The following is a 24,174-nucleotide window of genomic DNA, read 5'->3' on the forward strand; positions in this document are numbered from 1 at the left end:
TCCCTCCATAGATGGTGTCTGATTTTCCAACTCCCTCACCACTTTGGTTAAGTTAGGCTTATAGGCACTGAAGTTTAGTAAAATGAGAGATGATCTTCTGATGTATAAGACTGTGAGGAGGCTTGATATGATGGAAGTGAAGTACACATTTCCTTGTAGGAAAATCTAATAATCCAGATTTCTTCTTAAAAATAAGACACTGTTCCTTTAAGATAATTATTTTTTATGACAGCAGGCCTTTAGAAAATTCTGCTGCAGTCTTTGCATAGTTTAAGGCAGAAGGACATGATTCTCAAAGAGCAGAAGGATAAATGGAGGTATAGATATGAAGAGTTCAGTTAAAATCAGATCACCTATGATTTTACTAAATGATTTGATTAAGTATCTTATACAGACTTGAAAATGCCATTCCTGTTCTTAACTCAAAACTTCAATTTAATGACTTTTGTATTTGATACTAAATCAGATCCCTTATAAAACAGACTGCCCTAGCTGCTGTGGTCCGTGGGCGCTAATATGATGAACTGATAAACGAGGCTTTGTGCTTACCCTGGGGTTCGGATCAGAGGTCTCAATTTTGGTTCAGAATCCTGTTGTTGTTTGCTTCAATTGCTTGCATGAATTTTATTTATTTACTTTCTCTTTTACAGTGAGTGTTGGTCTTTTACTTTTCTCATTAATTGGATTCTTTAGAGATTCTTGCTTTGGGGCAACCTATGAAAACCATCAAATCAAAATATTTTGGGTATTCATAGCAAAAGTGATGCAGACTTTGAGACAGGGTTAAGACAGCAGTAAAAATATTACATCACATAAAACAATTCAATTGGTAAATTCAACCAGATCTACAAAATACTTGCATTTTAACATGATATTGTTAAAACACAAAGGAAACTAACAGAAAAAACTAGTCTTCTGGAACAAGTAAATCAAAGGTTCCCTCATTTTTATTTGTTCCAATCATGCCCAGGTTATTTAGACTTTGCAACTGTTTAACATTGAACCAAGTAACATAAATTGACAGGGAAAGATTTTGAGACTTGAAACAGAATGCATGATGTGTGCAATTATTTAATACATAATTAATGTCACCATGTATGGTAATACAAATGACTTGTGGAGTGAATCCTCAAACAAAGCAGATTTAAGTGGAATAAGGCCATGAACGAAAGTAGCTTGCAATAAAATGCTATGATGTTATGAGGTAAAGTTATTAAGATTTTGGCACACAGTGGCATGCATTGAAATTAGGCTAGATCCAGAAAAATATATATAATTTGCATCTTCCAAGAGAAAAGAAATTTAAATGCAAGATTCACTGTCACTGATAAATATTAGACAAATACAACAGTTAGATAATATGCAGTTTAAAATCGGCATCGATTTGTCTAACGGTTCTGACTTTGCTGCCTAGTGTCTGGTAGACAATGACTGATAATGGAACAGTGTTCTCTGACAGTGTGAGATGGAATCAAACTGATGAGACCAAGCAACAGCATCTCCAAAAGTTTATATCTTCATTCCCAAGATTGTCAATCCTTACCTTGACATAGTTGGGACATTCAGCACCAAACCTTCAAATGGCTCAGCAAAAGGATTGATATATTTTTGAGTTCAAGGATTCTATTGTCACACTCATTTCCACATGTGCAAATCAACAAAGGGTACAGATATCAGGTTAAATTATCAGATCAGCAATACAAAGAGTAAATTTTAATTCCTACAACATCTGTGAAATTTGAATTATTAATCATCTGGAACAGTCATTAATATCTACTAAACCACTGGATTACAATTAAAAATCCATCTGCCTCACTAATGCCACTGCTATCTTTACTTGGTCTGGACTTGGCACTTGGCAATGCTGTTGACCTCGAAATGGTTTAGACACAGGCATCATTGCATCATTGGGTCTGGATAGTAAATCTGGTTTTGAGTGCTTTCCAAAAAAATATACGTGTTAATAAAATGGACCTAATGTTTGAAAACAGGACATTCCAAGTCAGATTTTTGAAACTTAAGTGAAGAACCAAGAGCACAACAAAGTACAATAAAAAGTGGCACACAAGATTTGATTTATAATTTAATATTCAGAAGGATTCAATTTTAACAAAATAATATTTCTACATATTTATTGCTGAGCTATCAAAGATAAAGCGTTGAACTTGTTTTAAGTAATTTGGTTTGAGGTAGTCCTTCAGCTCACTCTTGGTTACCCACACATGGTCTTCTTTCTTTTTCATCTTAAGATCTCCATTTATCAGCAAGGCTTTAAAGAAAAATACTTTGGCTCCAACATTACTAGGAGTTTGTACAGCCTTTGGATATTTGTATTTGTAGAAACCAGACGGAGCATTACCCAGAAAAACAGCTTGCAATTGATTTCCTACAAAATTTGATGGCAGGAGGGATGGATTGGGAAGGGAGAGAGAGAGAAGGAAACAATAAGTGAAATCCTAAAATTAGCAAGAATCTTAATTGAGAGGAAGCAAACTTAAATATGACAGGGAACAATATTTTTTTGGTCAAATTAGAGAAGATACAAGAAGTTTTATTTCCCACTAAAAATTAGTATGATATGAAATGCATCATCTGTAAGGACTGTGAAAATAAATTCAATAATGTTCAGAAATATCTGAAGAGAAATATTATTACTGGTTTACTGGGAAATAACAGGCATAGGCACAATGGATTAATTGGCTCTTTTCTTACAAGACCATAAGATATGGAGGCAGAATTAGGCCATATGGCCCATCACGCCTGTGCTGCCATTTCATCATGGCTGATCCATTTTCATCTTATGCTTCATCATGCTACTATTCAAAGAATATAAAGCCACCCAAAAGAGCTGTTACCAGACACAGTCGACAAGGTGCGTTCTGCAGTCTGCCTCATGGTTTCCCCTGGTTTCCAGTAACTCTGTGGTAGCAACCAGATATCTTCATCCTCCACTTTTTCTTTTATTAACAACAGCAGCTTTTCATCCAATCGCCTGTTCAACGTTGATCTATCATTCTTCTTGTCAGCTTCTAAGATACGGAGAAATACACATTTTGAAAAATTATTTGATTACCGACACTGTTCAAGAAATGGTTCAGCAATATATATTGGATATTTCACAATCATAGAATTATTTGCAATAAATAATCACAAACAATTAATTAATAATTCTGGGAACTGAGATTCTCAGAGTCACAGGCATACAGTATGAAAACAGACCCCTCTGCCCAGATCTCTCATTCTATTATATTCTCTCTACACTCCCAGGTTCCTTATGGTTTTCATAGTGAGGGAGGGCGTGGTAGTGGGGATGAGATCCCACTAATTATTAAATGTTCCCAATGGTGTCCGTCTCAAATAGTCTCTGACAACCAAGTCCAGCTCCTTCCTGGCCTTCACATGTGGCTTAGCTACTAAGCTCAGCATAATAAGAACATAAGAAATAGGAGGAGGAGGAGGAGGCCATTCGGCCCATCAAACCAGCCCTGCCATTCAATAAGATCATGGCTGATCTGTCCTTAAGCTCAGCTCCATCTACCTGCATTTTCCCTTAACCCTTAATTCCCTTACTATGTAAAAACCTATCTGTTTCTTAAATCTATTTAGTGAAGAAGCCTCAACTGTTTCCCTGGGCAAAGAATTCCACAGATTCACCATTCTCTGGGAAAAACAGTTTCTCCTTATCTCCATCCTAAATCTTCTCCCCTGAATCTTGAGGCAATGTCCCCTAGTTCTAGTCTCACCAACAGAAACAACTTTCCTACTTCTATCTTATCTATTCCTTTCAAAATTTTGTAAGTTTCTATAAGATCCCTTGCAAATTGGTTGGAGCTGCAAACCAACCTTTTGCGATTCATGAACAAGCACTCCCAAGTCCCTCTGCACAAAAGCATACTGCAATCTTTCACCATTTATAATAAACTGCTCTTCTATTATTCCTTCCAAAGTGGATGATCTCACATTTACCAACATTGTATTCCATCTGCCAGACCTTGGCCCACTCACTTAACCTATCTACATCCCTCTGCAGACTCTCCACATCCTCTGTACAATTTGCTTTTCCACTCAGTTTAGTGTCATCAGCAAATTTTGCTACGCTACACTAAGTCCCCGCTTCCAAATCATCAATGGAAATGGTAAACAGCTGCGGGCACAGCACCGACCCCTGCAGCACCCCACTCACCACTGACTGCTAACTGGAGGAACAACCATTTATACCAACTCTCTGCCTTCTATTGATTAACCAATCCACTATCCATGCCAATACACTTCCTTCGACTCCATGCATCTGTATCTTATAAGTTTCTTGTGCGGCACCTTTTCGAAAACCTTCTAGAAATCCACATATACAACATCCACCCGTTGCCCTCTATCCACTGGACTCATTATGTCCTCAAAGAACTCCAGTAAGTTTGACAAACAGGACCTGCTCTTTCTGAAACCATGCTGCATCTGTCTAAAGGAACCACTCCTTTCTAAATGCTTCGCTATTTCTTCCTTAATGACAGCTTCAAGCATTTATTTCTACTGAGAGAAGGGACAGAGGTGGGTTTAAAAATATACAATTCTTCACCATTTTTCCCCCATTCTCTAACATCTAACTGCTTTGCAGTAATTTTGTAAATTACTCTGCTACTCTCAAGTGGTCATTCAATGCAAATACTTGGAATGGTGTCAACTCAGCTGTTGAGCACAATTGTGACAGTTGTCTTAATTTGCAGTCTACTTACATTTTCTGGTATAGTTAGGAGCAGGAGCCTACTACCTTTTTGCTTCTTAAAACACTCAGTTATTTACTGGCTCTATTTTTCCACTCAAAAAAAGTTAACACTGCATCCAACCCTTCCTTCCCAACCAGTAAGAGCCATTAGGGCAAGCAGGGCCCTGTGGCCAAGCAGTTTTCAAAATGTCCTGAAGGTTTTTGCCTCTCCCAGCATGTTCAGATTCTCACTGTCCACTCAGTAAGAGAATCTTTAACAGTTCCATCATCATTTCAACTATATTTTTTCTAACAACTACCTTCAATCAATGCTCTATCTTTGTGACCTCTCTGCTACAGGAAAGAGAATCATCTTTGCTCACCTGCAACATAGCTCTCAAACCAGATCCCTGCCCCAACAAAAACACCAGTCTCATCCATTTTTCATCAAAATTACACTTTGAATTCTGCCAACATTCTATCATGTCTTGTTTCTTCTCTCAAATCCAAATTTCTTGTGTCCTGGGGTAATCAGCCTGCTTTCACAGTACCGACTGTTGATTACCTGCCATCTTATTTGATTTTGAGCATCACTTTAGCACTCTTATATTTTATGTTTTATATTTTATGTTCCACATTCTTTATCACTTTATCTACCTGTCCTGTTATTCGGATGCTGAAACTACTATAAAAAAGGTCTTTCTTGAAATTACACAAAACATTGGAATCCTTTCTCTCTTCCTGCATGGGTACTCTGTAATATTGACCTTTTTTCATTCAATCATTCAGAACATAAAATTTAAAACATTCTAAGAACGTCAGAGGAATTCTTAAAAACCAAACAGTGATTGTAAATTTTCCTCTGAGCACCATACATTACATAGAATAATTGAGAATCATTTCTGAAAGAGTCCATAGTAAACAGCATGCGGTCAGTAGAGTCTAGCTGTATGTGAACATCTCAGTTTTTTCAAAAGAGTTTTAGGGCAAGACTTTTAACAAGGATATCCAGTCCCTTTACATCTTCATCTCATAGAAACATAGAAAATAGGTGCAGGAGTAGGCCATTCCAGCCCTTCGAGCCTGCACCGCCATTCAGTATGATCATGGCTGATCATCCAACATAGAACCCTGTACTTGCTTTCTCTCCAAACCCCCAGATCCCTTTCATCACAAGGGCCATATCTAACTTCCTCTTAAATATAGCCAATGAACTGGCCTCAACTGTTTCCTGTGGCAGAGAATTCCACAGATTCACCACTCTCTGTGTGAAGAAGTTTTTCCTCATCTCAGTCCTAAAAGGCTTCCCCTTTATCCTTAAACTGTGACCCCTCATTCTGGACTTCCCCAGTATCGAAAACAATCTTCCTGCATCTAGCCTGTCCAATCCCTTTAGAATTTTATACGTTTCAATAAGATCCTCCCTCCCCCCCTCAATCTTCTAAATTCCAGCGAGTATAAGCCTAGTCGATCCAGTCTTTCTTCATATGAAAGCCCTGCCATCCCAGGAATCAATCTGGTGAACCTTCTTTGTACTCCCTCTATGGTAAGAATGTCTTTCCTCAGATTAGGGGACCAAAACTGCACACAATAATCTAGGTGCAGTCTCACCAAGGCCTTGTACAACTGCAGTAGAACCTCATTGCTCCTGTACTCGAATCCTTTTGCTATGAATGCTAACATACCATTTGCCTTTTTCACCACCTACTGTACCTGTATGCCCACTTTCAATGACTGGTGTACAACGATCCTCAGGTCTCATTGCACCTTCCCCCATCTCACACCAGGAAGGACTGTGGGCCTTTCATTTCATCCTTGAGCATGAAATAAACCTGTCAACTTCCACCACCTTTCTGACTGAACTTGTTTCTGTATTGTACATTTCTCCTTTAGCTCCACTTACTTCCTCCAAATTAACAGTTAAGCCATGGAAACCCACATGGATCAAAACATTACATCTCTTTGTGAAATACATGGAGCAGTCCTTGTTTCTGTTCAACTTGGGCCCTTTCATGCCAGAGATAGTGCTACATTCCTGCTCTGATACACAACTCAAATATTTCATCATTTTTAGCTGTCAATTCCTAGCTTGTTCTCAATTTCACATGATACCTCTTTGAATTTCCTTTCTCAACTTTTCTACCTCCATCTCAGAGAATAGCGACCAATATCCAATACAAGCCTATGAAGTCCCACAGCCATATTAACAACACCTTCTCCCTTCCTGCAAAAAAATGTTTCATTCTCGCTTTTCTGACACTAACCCAATTTGTTTTAATAACCACACCTCCACCTGTGTTTTCAAGATGCCTTCTATTCTCCTTAACCACAGTCTGTCTTCCACAACAGTTGATAGAACTTTCAACCAACCACACTGCAATTTCATACATTTCTCTTGCTACCTCCACTTCCTTCAAGAAAAACTTGGGTTCCCCTTGTCCTCACCTTAGAACCATAGAACACTGCAGCACAGAAACAGGCCTTCTGACCCTTTTTGGCTGTGCCAAACCATTTTTCTGCCTAGTCCTACTGACCTGCACCTAGACCATATCCCTCCATACACCTCTCATCTATGTACCTGTCCAAGTTTTTCTTAAATGTTAAAAGTGAGCCCTCATTTACCACTTCATCTGGCAGCTCATTCCACACTCCCACCACTCTCTGTGTGAAGAAGCCCCCACTAATGTTCCCTTTAAACTTTTCACCTTTCACCATGTCCTCTGGTTATTTTCTCCCCTGGCCTCAGTGGAAAAAACCTGCTTGCATTCACTCTATCTATACCCATCATAATTTTATATACCTCTATCAAATCTCCCCTCATTCTTCTACACTCACTTCTACCCCATCTGCCTCCATGTTCAATGGATCAACCTCTACCACCTTCACTTTCTCTCCTTTACCCTTCACTAGCCTGCAGGTCACCCCTGGGCAAGGTGTAGCACGCCATTCAGGATCACATGAAGTCATGGGAACAGATGCTGGATAGTCATATGAGCAGCTAGTGCACATCCTGGTTATGCAACCACTGACACTAGGCAGACAATTTCTGAAGAGCATTGATAATGGCTGGGGTCAACCTTCTTGTAAAGACACTGCCCAGAAGGCAATAGCAAACAACTTCTGTAGACTTTGCCAAGAAGAAATCATGATTACAGACCATAATCATCCACATCAAGATGACTCAGCAGATAATGATATCGGTGATAACTCCCAAGGGAATCCCTCCTCTCAAAATAGATTCTGGTTCACTCTTTCATTTCCAATCACGCCTTTCTATTCAGCTATAAGAGATTATATGTTCTGCATAGACATCCACAAAAGGATCTCAACACTGGGGAAAACAAAAAGATAACTGCTTTATTGAACATCTATATCCAGTCCACAAAGGTGATTCTGAACTTCAAATTACCCGGCACACTAATTCTCCTTCCTTTTGATCTGCCCCTGACTTCTTGTATTAGCCCAACACAACTCAAGCGCCTCTGATTGATCACAGAACAGCACACAGGACTTAACACTGTTTAACTATTTTAGACAATCACTTTGAATTTTGTTCCAACTAGCCCTTTCTGATGAAAGACCAACTCAAAATGTGTTAATTCTCTTTTCCTTTCCCCATAGACATTACCCGACTTGATACATGTTTCCAGAACTCTCTATGCTCATTTCAGATTTCAGCAGCTTCGAATCCCAGTTTCAGTACAGTTTTATTCCACTTTGCCTCTCCTCTTCCATTTACATTCATAGCTTTCTAATTTAATCAGCTTCAGATTGAACAGTTATTATTAACAAGTTCTTCTTTTTATTATCATCTTAGCCAGCATCTCTATCCTTTCTCCTAGTCTCTATTCTATTACAGACATTGCTTTAGTTCTCTCCATCCAGAATCACCCCAACTTTTCTCCGCAGATTCTGCCTCATCTGCTGAGCATTTCAAACTTTTTGTTGTTTTTATGCATGTCATTTAATATGCGTAATATTACCTGAAACAGTTCCCAGATCCACAAAGTTACCTTTAGTTGCTCCAGCTGAAAACTACTTACCAATAAAAACTTTATGAAATTTTAAAACACTGTAATCCTTTCCCCCAAACTGATTAATGTAAAAGGTCAGTGAGGCAGCAGTTTAAAATATACCAATCTCAACAAGGTGCAACTCCTTTGTGAATGCAAGAAGTCACATTGTGCTGAATCCCAGTTAAGACTGCTATTATACATAAGTGCAAATGTGAAGAAAGCATAGCAGTGCCCCCTTTTCTTTCGGAGTCTGTGGAGATTCAGTATGTCATCAAAAACCTTAACAAATTTCTGCAGATGTGTAGTGGAGAGTGTATTGACTGGCTGCATCACAGCCTGGTATGGAAACAATGCCTTTAAACTGAAAATCCTACAAAAGGTAGTGGGTTTGGCCCAGTAAATCACAGGGGAAGCCCTCCCCACCATTGAGCACAGCTACATGAAATGCTGTCATAGGAAAGCAGCAACCATCAGCAAAGATCCCCACCACCCAGGTCACGCTCTCCTCTCGCTGCTACTATCAAGTAGAAAGTGAAAGAGTTTCAGGACTCACATGACCAGGTTCAAGCACAGTTACTACCCCTCAACCATCAGATTCTTGAATAAAAGGAGATAACTCTATACACTCAAACACACAAGATCATTGAAATGTTGCTACAACCAATCATCTCACTTTAAGGACTCTATCTCAAACTCTCATTATTTATTGCAATTTATTTATATTTGCATTTGCAGTTTGACATCTTCTGCACTCTGATCTTTCAATGATCCGGTTATAATGACTATTCTATAGATTTGCCGAGTATACCTGCAAGGGTTGTACATGGTGACATACATGTATTTTGATAATAAAATTTACTTTGAACTTTGAAAATTCAGACTGCCAAAACAAGTAGAGTGCCGGTCTGCCATCTTTTTAATTACAGAAATAATGAGGTATGGGTTCAAAGCCAAATACTGAACCGTGCAGAAAAATAATGCCCTGAATCTTTCTACTTTATTCTGAGATATCCTGAAAAGGCTATAACCAGAACTAAAGGGGAACTATATTCTCTCTGCAAAGAGGAGATAAAAGTAATCCACATGGGTCTAGGGGTACAATTGTAAAAAATCTGTCAGAACAGCAGCTCTTTGAGGAAAGATTAATTTGTGCTGTGAAACAAATCTGTTTATACAAATAAGCTTTAAAAGAGATTCCAGTCAGGATAATGACATTCTAAGCTATATTTAATGAATTGAAAATGTTAAGAGAGCCAAAACATATTAAAGACATAAAAATGAAACACAAAAAATTGCAAGAATTGATTCCCATGTGCTGGATGTTCTACTCACCTATTAAAAAAAAGGTAAAAGCAGGTAATGAAACCAGTGTCAAGAGAAGTAGTCACCTTAACACTACCTATAATTAAACTAATGGAATATTCACAGTAAGTTTATTATCCAAGTACATACATGTCACCCATGTACAACCCGAGATTTGTTTTCTTCTGGGCATACTCAATAAATCCAAGAAACATAATAGAATCAAAGTGCAAAAGACAACAAACTTGTGCAAATACAAAAAAATAAATAAATAGATAGATAGATAAGCAAGCAAGCAATAAATATCGAGAACATGAGATGAAGAGTGCTTGAAAGTTAGAGTCCACAGGGTGTGGGAACAGTTCAGAGACAGGACAAGTGAAGTTAACTGAAGTTATCACCACTGGTTCAAGAGCCTGATGGTTGAGAGGTAATAACTGCTCCTAAACCCGGTGGCGTGGGTCCTGAGATTCTTGTACCTTCCCCCTGATGGTAGCAGCAAGAGGAGAGCATGGTCTGAGTAGTGGAGGTCCTTGATAATGTATGCTTCTTTCCTGCGACAGCACTCCATGCAGTTGTGTTCAATGGTGGGGAGGCCTTTACTCATGATGGTCTGGACCCAATTCACTACTTTCTGTAGAATTTTCCTTTCAACACATTGGTGTTTTCATACCAGGACATCATGCAGCCAGTCAATATACTCTCCACCACACATCTATAAAAATGTGTCAAAGTTTTAGATCTCATGCCAATTCTACACAAATCTCTAAGGAACTGAAGGGGCTGCCATACTTTCTTCATAATAGCCCAGGACAGATCCTCTGAAATGATAATACTGAGGAATTTAAAGTTGCTGAACCTCCCCACCTCTGAATCCAAAATAAGGACTGGCTCATGAATCTCTGGTTTCTCCCTCCTGAAGTTAATAATTAGTTCCTTGGTCCTGCTGACACTGAGTGAGAAGTTGTTGTTGTAGCACCACTCAACCACATTTTCTATTCTCTATAGTGATTCATCACCACCTTAGATTCTGTCAAAGGCAGTGGTGTCTTCAGCAGACTTAAATATGGCATTGGAGCTGGTTCAGCCTCACAGTCGTAAGTATAAAGTGAGTAGAGCAGGAAGCTAAGCACACAACCTTCTGGTGTACCCCTGCTGATGGAGATGTTGTTGCCAATCTGAATGACTGGGGTCTGCAAGTGAGGAAATCTAGAAATTTCATGTATTCAATTATTAATGAATACCATGAAACGTTTTAATTATTACTAGCCTGAAAAAAATCTTTAAAGAAGTTTAGGAGAATTTGGATTCTCCAAATTTGGTTGCACTTCCATAAAGTCAACTCATTTATAACCCAGGAGCCCCTGAGTTAAGGAAATCAAGGATTGGTGTAAGAAAGCTATATAAAAATAATATAGTCATGATCTTATTAAATGGCAGAGAAGGCAGATTGGGTCAAATAGCTTACTTCTGCATCCATTTCTTATGGTTTATGAAAAGCTTTGAATCATATTGGTGTCAGGAACCACAGTATCTGAGCAGCCCATCATAACACTAATGGTACGAAGCAGTGAAAGACAAAGACCTTGTACTCTATCAGCAGGTTTGAACTGTCTGAACTTCTGTTCCCACATATCCTCCAGATCATGACCAGTCACAATGTCATGGCCAACATCATCCTCTTCATCTGAATCATAATCATATGCCTGCCTTCTTTGAATCCTTTCTTCATCTTCAAAGAGTCGAAGCTCATGATCAGAATAGAGGCTTTTCTCCAGCTCCATCTATAAAATAGAAATAAGATCATTTGCATTTTGAGAAAGCAGAAATAAACTAAATGCACCATCATATCAGAGTCATACAACACAGAAACAAGCTTTTCTGACCACCATATCCACTACAACCATCAAGCACCCATTTTTACTAAACCTATATTACTTAATTACTGCCCATTAGGCCACTGGCATTTAGGACAGCAATGAAGGACCTCCATCCCTGTTTGTCTTATATCGTCACACACAGACATAGAATGATTCTTCATTGCTGTTTCCATTACAATTTTTGCTGACAAGTCAGGGTTGTTAGCCCTGAGGTGAACCCCTAAACCTGGAGGACCAGTGAGCCACTCTTGGTCTGGCCTCTACCCTTTGACCTGTTTTGCATGGGTGACCCTACCAACAGCCAAAGTACAAGGCCCTGACTCCAGCTAACATAGCTCTCTGGGTCATTGAGGGATGCAAGCCTCAAACCCTATGACAAGGTTGGGGTCCTCTTGGAGGTAAACCTATACTAATCGCATGTTATTCAAATAGTTTGTAAAGCTGCTTTTATTTTAAAAATTAGTTTTGGAAAAAACCTTTAAATGTCTTTTGAATAACATGGGATTAGTATAGGTTTAGTAAAAATGAGTGCATGATGGTAGATGCAGATAATCCCATGTTATTCTTTTCACATCTCTATCAACTCCCCGAAGATTCTACCAGTCACCTGCAGCAGGCATAGGAAACAAAGCCTCTAAATCTAGTGCCACAAATAAAAGATTAGACTAGGACTCTTGCCATTTCAATCTCAAATTTCAAAATCCAGAGTCTGCACATTTCCAGCTACTGCAATCACTTATCATAAGAAATAATTATTTTAGGCTTTGACACGATGAATTATGTTACATGTACTAGCTGCTCTCCCACATTGATATTCTTCAGATATGTAGCTAAATACATATATCATTTGTAAGCTAGATATACAAGCGACTACAGATACAGAAACTGGAGCTATTAACAAAATCTGGAGGAATTTCATGGGTCAGGCAATCTCTGTTGAGGACAATATAACAGTCAATGGCTCAGGTCAAGACTCTTCACTGGACTTAATAACCCTTCAGGGAGCATAATTGGGGTTACAGTCAGATCCACCATAATTTTTATGGAGAGAGTGCAACAATAAGACTTTACAGGGCACTGGTCAGACCACAATTGGAGTACTGTGAGCAGTTTAGGGTCTCATATCTCAAACAAATGTTCTGACACTGGAGAGGGTCCAGAGGTTTATGATAATGATCCCAGGAGTGAAGGGATGAACAAATGGGAAACACCTGAAGGCTCTGGGCCTGTACTTGATGGAAGTATGGGGGGGGGGGGGGGGTGGGGGTAGGTTTGACATTCTCATTGAAATCTACTGAATATTGAAAGGCCTAGATAGACTGGATGTGGAGAGAATAAGGCAGAATCTAGGACCAGAGGGCGCACCCTCAGAATACAAGGATGTCCTTTAGAACAGAGATGAGGAAGAATTTCTTTAACAAGTGGGTGGTGAACCAGCAGAATTCACTGGCACAGGTGACTGTGGAGATCAATTCATTAGGTACATCAACTGAATGAGCTGAATGGCCTTATTCAGCTCCTATGTATTATAGCCTTATTAAGTGGCAGACCAGGAGCAAGGAACTGAGTGACCTTTCCCCAATTCATAATACCCGGTGGAAAAGAACATACGGATGGAGGGCCTTAACAAATCGTTATCTGTCCATTCCCTTCCACAGATGCTACCTGACCTACTGAGCTCCTTCAGCATTTTGCTTGCTGCTCATTGTCAAGACGCACCCTTGCAACCTATCTCAGTTAATGTGATACTGGATACAGTATCCAGTGGAATTTTTACTCTTGTAAATTTTTTTTGCTATTGTGATAACAATCTTACATTATTTATAGATTACCGGAAAGAAAGTAGGAACGTTGATCTCACAATAAAATAGTATCCTGCAGTAAAATTCGTATCAAATATTGAACACAAAATTAATCCCACAACCAAGATCATTCAGAGAGACCATCTGGTTAAGCTTCATATTGTCTCTCCTATCACTTAACTTCACCTGCCTTCTAAACTAAAGACCTATTGCAATGTGTTGAATGGGGGGGGGGGGAAGAGATCTTACATCTATATTATTTCTTTCTTGACCTCAGGACAATCTGAAGAGTAATTTACAGCCAAGTAACTTCTGCAATGCTGTAGAAATTGGGGTGGCGGGGGTGGAGATATATCCCTACCAAAGGATGTGTAAGGCAATTCTTCCCTCCACTAGCCTGCAGGTCACCTTAGGCAATGTGTAGCACCTGCACCTGCCTACCCCCCAATCAGGGTCACATGAAGCCACGGGAACAGGTAGTGGTGTAAACTTAAATTCGCTGGACCTATAACCACATCACAAACAGTTCTTTACTTTACCCTTTTCACCAGTCTATTTGTTCAAACTCAGCCGGCGAGAGGTGCTGAGCCAAACACCCAAAGGACAGGGTTGCTCTCCCCCAGGGGCTCATATCGGACCTCTATTAGCAGGTTACGTACAGCGACATTTATACAGTTCAAAGGGACCATCATTATCCATATATGGAGTTGTTTTCCAGTTCTTAATACAAAGCTTGTGCAGCTGCAAGGTACAGAGTGCCAGGGAAAAGAGTAATCAGCCTGAGTTTTTAATCAGACGCACACACATCTGTTACTTTACAGTAGTGGTCACCAACCTTTTTAAGCCCAAGATTCCGTACCTCGGCCTTAGTGAAAGGCAAGATCTACCTACTAAATCATTTAGAGAAACAACAGCTCAGATTGTACTTCCAACTAAAGGCCTTTTATTTGGGCTAATTCTACTTGAGTTACATAAAAATGCTTTTGTCAAACTTTCAAATTAATTTAACCAAGAAAACACTGCAACTAGCATATCAAACAGGCCATAGTTGTCTTTCTTTAAGAATATTACAATACTTTATACCTTTAATTATGTTTCATTATTTAATTTTATTTCAACATGAAAAATTAATGAATAAAAATTGACTGTTGCACTCAGTGTGATGACTGAAGCTGAATACTTTCTGGTAGTTCCCTGAAATTTGGCTCATAACTACAGACAGTCAGTCTGAGATGGTCTGTGAGTTGTCTGTCAATAAGACAGCTCTTGTACTTAGATTTAATCATTTTCATCTGTGAAAATGCAATTTCACACAGATAAGTTGACCCAGAGTAGGCACTGACTTTTAGTGCATGTGTGGTGAGATGAGGAAGCTTCTCCTTGCTGACAAGCCCCCAAAAGTCACTGTCCCTTCATCATGCTTTAAGCTCGATGTCATTTTGCAAATCAATTACCATTTCATTATCACTTGACACATCAAATACTTGCTGGAATTTGGCTGCTATCTATTCTATATCGATCAGCAGAAATGGGTTTGAAGTAAATGCAGCAATATCCTTCATGATGTTTAACTCCCCAAAATGTCAATCGAACCCTATTGCCAGTTTGTCTAGGTAAGCACAGTACTGCTTAGGGCGAAAAGCATTTTTTTTCCTTGATGGCCTGTAACATTTTCTCCAAGTTGGGAAAGTGGGTCAGCCTCCCGTTCTTTGAATTTGAAATCCAAATACCAAGCTTGGCCTTAAACACATTTACTGCACTTATCATGTGGGTCTTTTCCCATGAGCTCCTTGTTCAGTGCATTTAACTTAGCCATTAAGTCTGTCAGAAACCCTAACTCCAATAGCCACACATCATCTGACAGTTCCTTGTGCTCCTCGTTTCTTGTCGACAGAGAAGTCTTTATCTCAGGCAGCAAGTCAACAAGTCATTGCAGCACTTTGCAACACCAAACATCAGCATGAAGAATTATGTCTCCATAAGTGGCATTGAGCTCATCCAATAACACCATGAATAAGCGGTGCTGAAGCGCTTTTGCTTGAATCAAGTTTATCAGTTTGACCACCAGTGTCCTTACATGAGAAAATTCCACGACCTTCCCAGCCAAGGCCTGCTGACGAATCACACAGCGATAATCCAGGAAGTCGGGAAAATTAGGATAATTAAGGCATAGTGTTATAAAACCAATGCACACACCGCGCTTTGCTGGGGCCCCATCAGTAGTAATTGCCACCAGTTTATGAATGGGATGTCATGTTCACGGACATATTTTTTTAAATTCCTTGTGAATATCCTCACCTCTCGTTCTCTCCTTTAAGTGCAGAAGAGTGAGGAAGTCCTCCTTTGTTGTAAAATCCTGGGAAGCCATTCTGACAAATACGACAAGCTGAGCTGGTTGCATTACATCCTGGGATTCATCAAACTGTACTGAAAAATACTCACAAGAGTGACAAGTCCTTTAATACTTGTCGATCCACGTTCTCTGACAGTGACTCTACCCTCCTTGTCACTGTAGCCAGGCCAAGCGGTATGTTACGTATTGCGGTTTTGATGCCCTTTTTGTTTTTAAAGTAATTAAAAACAGTCTCTGAGGTAATGGCCATTGCTTCCTTGAATAAATCGCCATCTGTAAAAGGCTTCCTGTGTTTAGCCAAAAGGTGACTTACACGAAATGATGCTTCAACAGCAGGCAACACGAGTGAATCTGCAGATGCTGGAAATAAATAAAAACACAAAATGCTGAGTTCTGCCAGCATTTTGTGTTTTTCTTCAACAGCAGCCTTATTTTGAGAAGCAAGTTTTGTGAAAAATGATTGCTGGGCCTTCAACCTGGAACGGAAGTAAAACCCTGCAACCCCAGAAACAACCTCTCTTTACAAACAGCTTTCCATAGCGGAAGTATTGCTATATTAGCATTATCCTAATTAGTATTACTTATTTTTATAATGCTCACATTACAACAGTATTTATGTATTTATTTTTCTTCTTTTTCAGAATCCACTGGAACAGTCACAAAGATCAATCAGTTGATTGCGATCAACTGGTTGGTGACCACTACTTTACAGAATCAGACAGTTCCGTCCTTGATTAAAACAGAGAAGTAGTTTAGCAATTTCACAACCTCACAGCTGCAGAAGTACAATTAATCATGTGAAGCAAAAACAAAGGATGCAACTTACTGTGAGAGAGCACAAAGTCCTTGAAGGTCATTAACCCCTGCATCCCCAATATCCTCAAAAACTTCATCAGTGGATGATCACATATGCAGCTGGTGCATATCACAAGCCCTGGTTATGTGAGCACTGACGCCAGGGAGACAATCCCTGAAGAGTACTGATAATGGCTGGGGTCAGCCATCTTGTAAAGACACTGTTGCCCAGAAGGCAGCAATGGCAAACCACTTCAATTGAACAATCTCCCAAGAACAATCATGGTCATGAGACCAGGATTGCCTATGTCATATGACACGGCACATAATGAAGATGATGATGAAAATCGTGAAGAATGGTGATGATAATGAAGATGGTAGGAAATCCACAAACTTGTACAGAGCAAAACTCTTTCAACATTAGTGACTATGACAAGATAATCAGTTATACCATTGAATACTGGTTCAACTGATAAATGTACCATGTAAAAATAAGAAAAACTTAAATAGAATTAGATATAATAATCACAATATTTTTGTTTGATATTCTACCTTCATTTTTCACTTCTAGATACAAACACTCTTTCTAAAACTGCCAACTCATCTTCCCAATACATATTCTTTCTGCATTCACAAAGGCAGTGTCCATCAAAAATTCCCATTATTATGGACTGCCATTGGGTAGAAGATACAAAATCCTGAAGCTACGTGCGACTTAGTTCAAGAATAAGGATGTCCCTTCAACTATTCAATTTGAATCAACCACTAATATCACAACCACCACACTTTAGCAATGCAATCACTACTTTGCACTAAAATATTATTTATTCTAATTGCATTCTTTGTAAAAATTGTGTAAAAATTTATGTTTCTCTTGTGAATGTTCTTTATATAATGTTCAAATAAGTTTTTCACTGGACCTATACAAATATGCATGACACTAAACTAAGCTATGATATCATTCACCTGCCCTCTACAGCCCTATTGTTATTTCCTCTCTTCTTTATTTCTGCCTGCACTTTCTTAAACACGAAGCATGGAGCAGCCAGAGCAGGCCACCGCCACAACCTCAGTAAAACGGAGTAAACGTTACAGAAGCTGCAAACACCAAGCCACAGCCTCTGCACAGCGCGATAAAAGTCGCCGAACAGCAAACAGAACTGGCCCGACCCTCTCCTCCAGTCCCAACACCCTGCCTCTGCAATCTTGCAGTCTTACTATCTCTCATCTAAATGGTTCTGAAATCCTACTTTGATAGATCGTAGATCTTATCAACTTCCAGAGTTTTTTGCCATTCAGTGATGTGATACTCAATTTTGAAATCTGATGTCAACTGTACTTTCTTCCCTGACTCCCATGGGAAAATTATGCACCCCTAAAAAAGTTAAAAGTATATGCTCAAAGATTAATGATTCACCCTCCATAGCTCTCTGGTTGAAAATTGTAAAGATTTACAACCTTCTAAGAAATTTCCCCCCCCCCCACATATTATTCTTACATTACTGACCCCTTATCCTGAGACTGTGCCCCAATTCAACTCCTCCACCCATGGGAAACATCTACATAGTATCTATCCAGCAAAATCCTTTCCGAATCTTCCTCCCCAATGAAATTACCTCCTCTTCTGTACTCCAGAGTTTGTATCCATTCTGCTCAATTATTTTACTCACAGAACAACCCATTCATCCCACAGTTTCTAACCATTTCTAAAGTGTATCGTGCTTTAAAGGGTCTGTAGTTGTTGAGTGCCATCAAGTCATCATCGACTCATGATCGACTCATGGTGACTCTACAGTTGTCCTTAGGGTTCTTGTAGCCAGATAGAAAAGTAGATTGCCAGGCCTTTCTTCCACACTGATACTGCTGCTGTCCAGTTTGGGACCCAGCTGGATTTGAAATAAGGACCATACGCTTCCAGAGCTGATGCCACGACACCACTGAGTGGCTCAATAAAGGGTATCTACAAGGCAGCAATGCTCTATGCTCACTTGTGCAAATACAGCTCCAAAAACTCTTGAGCAGCTCAACTTAAGAATATTTGTACCACCAAGGCATGGAAGGCTTGGGATCATTTTAATGGAAACAGGATTAATATAGGTGGATGAGCTCCAGGGCCTGTATCTGTTACATGACTCTGTAATCATTCAGAACAAAGCAGCCAACTACCCATAATCTCATCAGACACCCTAAATCTCCGTGACAGCACATAGTACCTGTGTACCATCAGCAAAAAAACACTCCAAATACTTGATCGTACTACTCTGACAGTGTGTTATACCATCATGAACAAGAGCAACAGCATTGCTCTAGGCAGGTGGGGAATGTGCCAATGTGCCAGATCACACACCATCCTGACATGAAATTTATCGCCATCCCATTGACTTTGGTTCTAAATGCTGCAAGTCTGTCCCAATGAATATAGGAATGCTGATGGGAGTAAGAAAGGAGTTGCACAGTCTCTTTTGAACTACAGGTGTCCCCCGTTCTTTTGAACGTTTGTTTTACAACACCTCGCTGTTACAAAAGACCTACATTAGTTACTTGTTTTCGCTAACAGAAGGTGTTTTCACTATTATGAAAAAAGGCAGCACGCACGCCAAGCTCCTCCCCCAGAACTGCATTCTAGCTGGCACTGCTTAAATCACGTGCCTGTGAGCATCTGTGCTTTATGTCGATTTATTTTGTGCATCCGTTAGCAAGATGAGTTCTAAGCTATTTGAAAAGCCGAAAAGAACGCATAAGGGTGTTACACTTAGCGTAAAATTAGACATAGTTAAGTGTTTCGATTGTGGTGAACAAAGTAAGGACATAGTAAGGAGTAAAGAACAAAGTAAGGAGTGAAGGTAGGACCGATTAGAGATAAAAGTGGGAAGATGTGCTCGGAGGCTGTGGAAGTGAGCGAGGTCCTCAATGAATACTTCTCTTCGGTATTCACCGCTGAGAGCGAACGATGACGGTGAGGACAATATGAGTGAGGTTGATGTTCTGGAGCATGTTGATATTAAGGGAGAGGAGGTGTTGGAGTTGTTAAAATACATTCAGACAGATAAGTCCCCGGGGCCTGATGGAATATTCCCCAGGCTGCTCCATGAGGCAAGGGAAGAGATTGTTGAACCTCTGGCTAGGATCTTTATGTCCTCGTTGTCCAGGGGAATGGTACTGGAGGATTGGAGGGAGGCGAATGTTGTCCCCTTGTTCAAAAAAGGTAGTGGGGACAGTCCAGGTAATTATAGACCAGTGAGCCTTTTGTTTGTGGTGGGAAAGCTGTTGGAAAAGATTCTTAGAGATAGGATCTATGGGCATTTAGAGAATCATGGTCTGATCAGGGACAGTCAGCATAGCGTGGCTTTGTGAAGGGAAGATCATGCCTAATAAGGCTAATAAGAGTTCTTTGAGGAGGTGACCAGGCATATAGATGAGGGTAGTGCAATGGATGTGATGTACATGGATTTTAGTAAGGCATTTGACAAGGTTCCACATGATAGGCTTATTCAGAAAGTCAGAAGGCATGGGATCCAGCCAGGGAAGTTTGGCCAGGTGGATTCAGAATTGGCTTGCCTGCAGAAGGCAGAGGGTAGTGGTGGAGGGAGTACATTCATATTGGAGGGTTGTGACTAGTGGTGTCCCACAAGGAACTGTTCTGGGACCTCTACTTTTTGGGATTTTTATTAACGACCTGGATGTGGGGGTAGAATGGTGGGTTGGCAAGTTTGCAGATGACACAAAGGATGGTAGTGTTGTAGATAGTGTAGAGGATTGTCGAAGATTGCAGAGAGACATTGATAGGATGCAGAAGTGGGCTGAGAAGTGGCAGATGGAGTTCAACCTGGAGAAGTGTGAGGTGGTACACTTTGGAAGGACAAACTCCAAGGCAGAGTACAAAGTAAATGGCAGGATACTTGGTAGTGTGGAGGAGCAGAGGGATCTGGGTGTACACGTCCACAGATCCCTGAAAGTTGCCTCACAGGGAGATAGGGTAGTTAAGAAAGGTTATGGGGTGTTAGCTTTCATAAGTCGAGGGATAGAGTTTAAGACATGTGATGTAATGATGCAGCTCTATAAAACTCTAGTTAGGCCACACTTGGAGTACTGTGTCTAGTTCTGATCGCCTCACTATAGGAAGGATGTGGAAGCATTGGAAAGGGTACAGAGGAGATTTACCAGGATGCTGCCTGGTTTAGAGAGTATGGATTATGATCAGAGATTAAGGGAGCTAGGGCTTTACTCTTTGGAGAGGAGGATGAGAGGAGACATGATAGAGGTATACAAGATATTAAGAGGAATAGACAGAGTGGACAGCCAGTGCCCCTTCCCTAGGGCACCACTGTTCAGTACAAGAGGACATGGCTTTAAGGTAAGGGGACGGAAGTTCAAGGGGGATATTAGAGGAAAGTTTTTCACTCAGAGTGGTTGGTGCGTGGAATGCACTGCCTGAGTCAGTGGTGGAGGCAGATACACTAGTGAAGTTTAAGAGACTACTAGACAGGTACATGGAGGAATTTAAGGTGGGGGGGTTATATGGGAGGCAGTGTTTGAGGGTCGGCACAACATTATGGGCCGAAGGGCCTGTAATGTGCTGTACTGTTCTATGTTATATAATGAGCTTGGCTAAAGAGGCTGGGTTTGTGAAAGTTGACAAAGATAACGTCGACGAGGTTCTGACATCCCATAACCAAGAACTGACAGATGAAGAACTGATGAAGAGGAAAGGATAACAATTGAAACCGAACGCAGTAGCCAACGGCCCAAAAGTGAAGTCGTCCAGGAACTGAATGTGAAGCAATTGCATGAGATTTTTGCTGCGATTGACAACACTGCAATGATTGCAGAAGAATATGACTTCAATTTTGAAAGGGTACATAGGTTTAGGGCATATTTGCAGGATGATTTGAGTGCTTACAAAGAACTGTATGATAGAAAAATGCGCGAGGCTAAGCAGTCAAGCATACTGTCAATTTTTCAAGCCTTCCACATCAGCCACAGCAGACGACAAACCTCAACCTTTGACATAAGGCAGGCTGACAGAGAAGAAGATAACCTGCCAGCCCTGATGGAAACAGACGACGATGAGATGACACCCCAGTCTCCCACCATCCCAACCTCCGACTACTCAGCCTAACACACCATCATCAGTGTGCTCAGCCTTCCCGATTCCGGTAAGTGAAACAACACTGGGCGTACATTATTTCTACTTTATATAGGTTGTGTATTTTTATGTGTTATTTGGTACGATTTGGCAGCTTCACAGCTGAACGGTTACTGGAAAGAGTGCTTCTTGCAAGAGCACTTGCGTGAGATTTTTGCTACGGTGGACAGTGCTGCAATGATTGCAGGTAAGTATTCCTACTTCATATAGACTGTGTATGCATCAGATCATTCCTGCTTTTACTATATATTACTATTATTTTAGGTTTTATGTGTTACTTGGCATGATTTAGGAGGTTATATTTTGGGTCTGCAAATGTTCACAAATTTTCCCCATATAAATAAATGGTAATTGCTTCTTCACTTTACAATATTCTGGCTTACAAACCATTTCATAGGAATGCTCTGCCTTTGAATAGCAGGGGGAAACCTGAATTTATTTATATATAGTCATTGACCAATATGGCACAAAAACAGGCCTTTCAGCTTATCCAGTCCATGCCAACTGTTATTCCCATAGCTCTTGTTCCAGATGCAGCCCTCCGATTCTTCAACCATGTACTCACCCATGAGATTCCTTCTTCTCCAGCCTTAATCATCACTTGGCTTCACTTATCACTTTCCAGCTAGCCTCCTACCCCTGCCCCCACCTTTTTATTCTGCTATTTTTCCCCTTCCTTCTCAGTCCTGAAGAAGGGATTCAGCCCGAAACATGGACTGTTTATTCATTTTCCATAGATGCTGCCTGACCTGTTGAGTTCCTCCTGCATTATGTTTGTGTTGCACAAGTTTCTCTGCCTGCTCTGTAAATCACCCCTTACAATTTTATAAGTCCCAATCAGATCAACTTGCAAACTTCTCATTTCTTGTTTTTAACTGACATGTGGCTGTTGTATTTTACTATTTATTGTTATGTTTATTATGTTTGTTATGTTATAATTGCACTGCTCCTGGGAAACACTGTCTCATTCTGCCCTGCAGAGCTGATGTATGGTTAAAATGACAATAAAGTTTTTGAATCTTAAAATAATCAAGAGTAGTTATGTAATGAAGTCAGCCTGAAATTGTTTTCATAATTTTCATCTGGACTTTTACTAAAGAAAGCCTTTACACCTTTCTATAAGTGGAACCTCCAAATGGTAATATGGATTATTTAACTGAAATATTAACTATTTCTGTTCACACAGATACTGAGTGATCTGATACAGTATTTTAACTTGAATATTTTACGTCATGCACCATACTATAAAACAAATTTCATGATATTCCTCAGCGATACTAAATCTAATTCTGAAGGTAAGCAGCAGTTCAAGAAGGCCATTCACCACCAACTTCTCAAGAGTAATTAGGAATGGGCTGCAAATGCTAGTCTCTTCATCCTCACGCAGATCCCACAAAAGTTTTTTTGAATATACAACTTTTGGGATAAACTTGTGGAAAACAGTGCCCAGAGTGTTTCTCCAATCCAACGGAAAAGCGCCGAGTCTGTACCTGTACCTTCACCTGTGCGCACCATTGCCAAAAGCCGCGCGTTCCCGCGCCCAGGACTGCCAAAGGTCGCGCGTTCCCGCGCCCGCGCCCACCTGCTCCAGCAGCCGCGCGAACGCGCTTTCCATCTGGTTCTTCTCCCGCGACACCACGGCCGGCCGCTGCAGACACACGGCGCCGCAGAGTTGCCAGCCGTTGGCCCCCGGCTGCGGAGTGTGGCTGCCCTCGGTGGAACGCCCCGCCAATCCCTGCAGTGCGGGGCCAAGCCGGGGGCCGGCGAGGCTCCCGAGCACGGGGAGCCGGCGAAGCGCAGCCATCTCGGCTCTCCGATTGCGAGACGCGCGGTAGTGGGAGGAGGGGGGGATGGATCAGCATATAAACGCTTATTGTTCCTCCGTCCTTCTCTCATTGTATCGCATTGCGGCACTTACTTATCTAAACTCAAACTCTTTAATAATGTCTGACAAACACCAAACGAGAACGATTCTGCTTCATTTCTGAAACTATTATTAACTCTCTCTCCCCCCCCCGCCGAACGTTGGAACAGTCTGTACTGAGCGGGACCAACAGAGGCGGGGGCGTCATTTTTTAGCAAATACTTTTAACACAGCTACCTCAGAAAGGAAGATTAGTATTAGAATTTTACTATTGAAATTAAAAGTTTATTTATAACCGAGGTGTTACTGTTGAGAAT

General features: G+C 40.5%; 1 protein-coding gene across 1 annotated transcript; it reads right to left on the bottom strand.

The window, feature by feature from the left end:
- Positions 1-1,053: 1,053 nt before the first annotated feature.
- mrpl46 (mitochondrial ribosomal protein L46) lies at positions 1,054-23,826 on the bottom strand. The gene is made up of 4 exons (XM_059952851.1): positions 23,576-23,826; positions 11,603-11,801; positions 2,856-3,029; positions 1,054-2,386 (listed from the first exon to the last, which is right to left on the bottom strand). Exons 1-4 carry the CDS (start codon positions 23,795-23,797, stop codon positions 2,124-2,126), a joined length of 858 nt encoding a protein of 285 aa, XP_059808834.1. The 5' UTR covers positions 23,798-23,826; the 3' UTR covers positions 1,054-2,123.
- Positions 23,827-24,174: the final 348 nt, after the last annotated feature.

This window comes from Hypanus sabinus, chromosome 28 (genome assembly GCF_030144855.1).
Source record: "Hypanus sabinus isolate sHypSab1 chromosome 28, sHypSab1.hap1, whole genome shotgun sequence".
Lineage (NCBI taxonomy): Eukaryota > Metazoa > Chordata > Chondrichthyes > Myliobatiformes > Dasyatidae > Hypanus > Hypanus sabinus.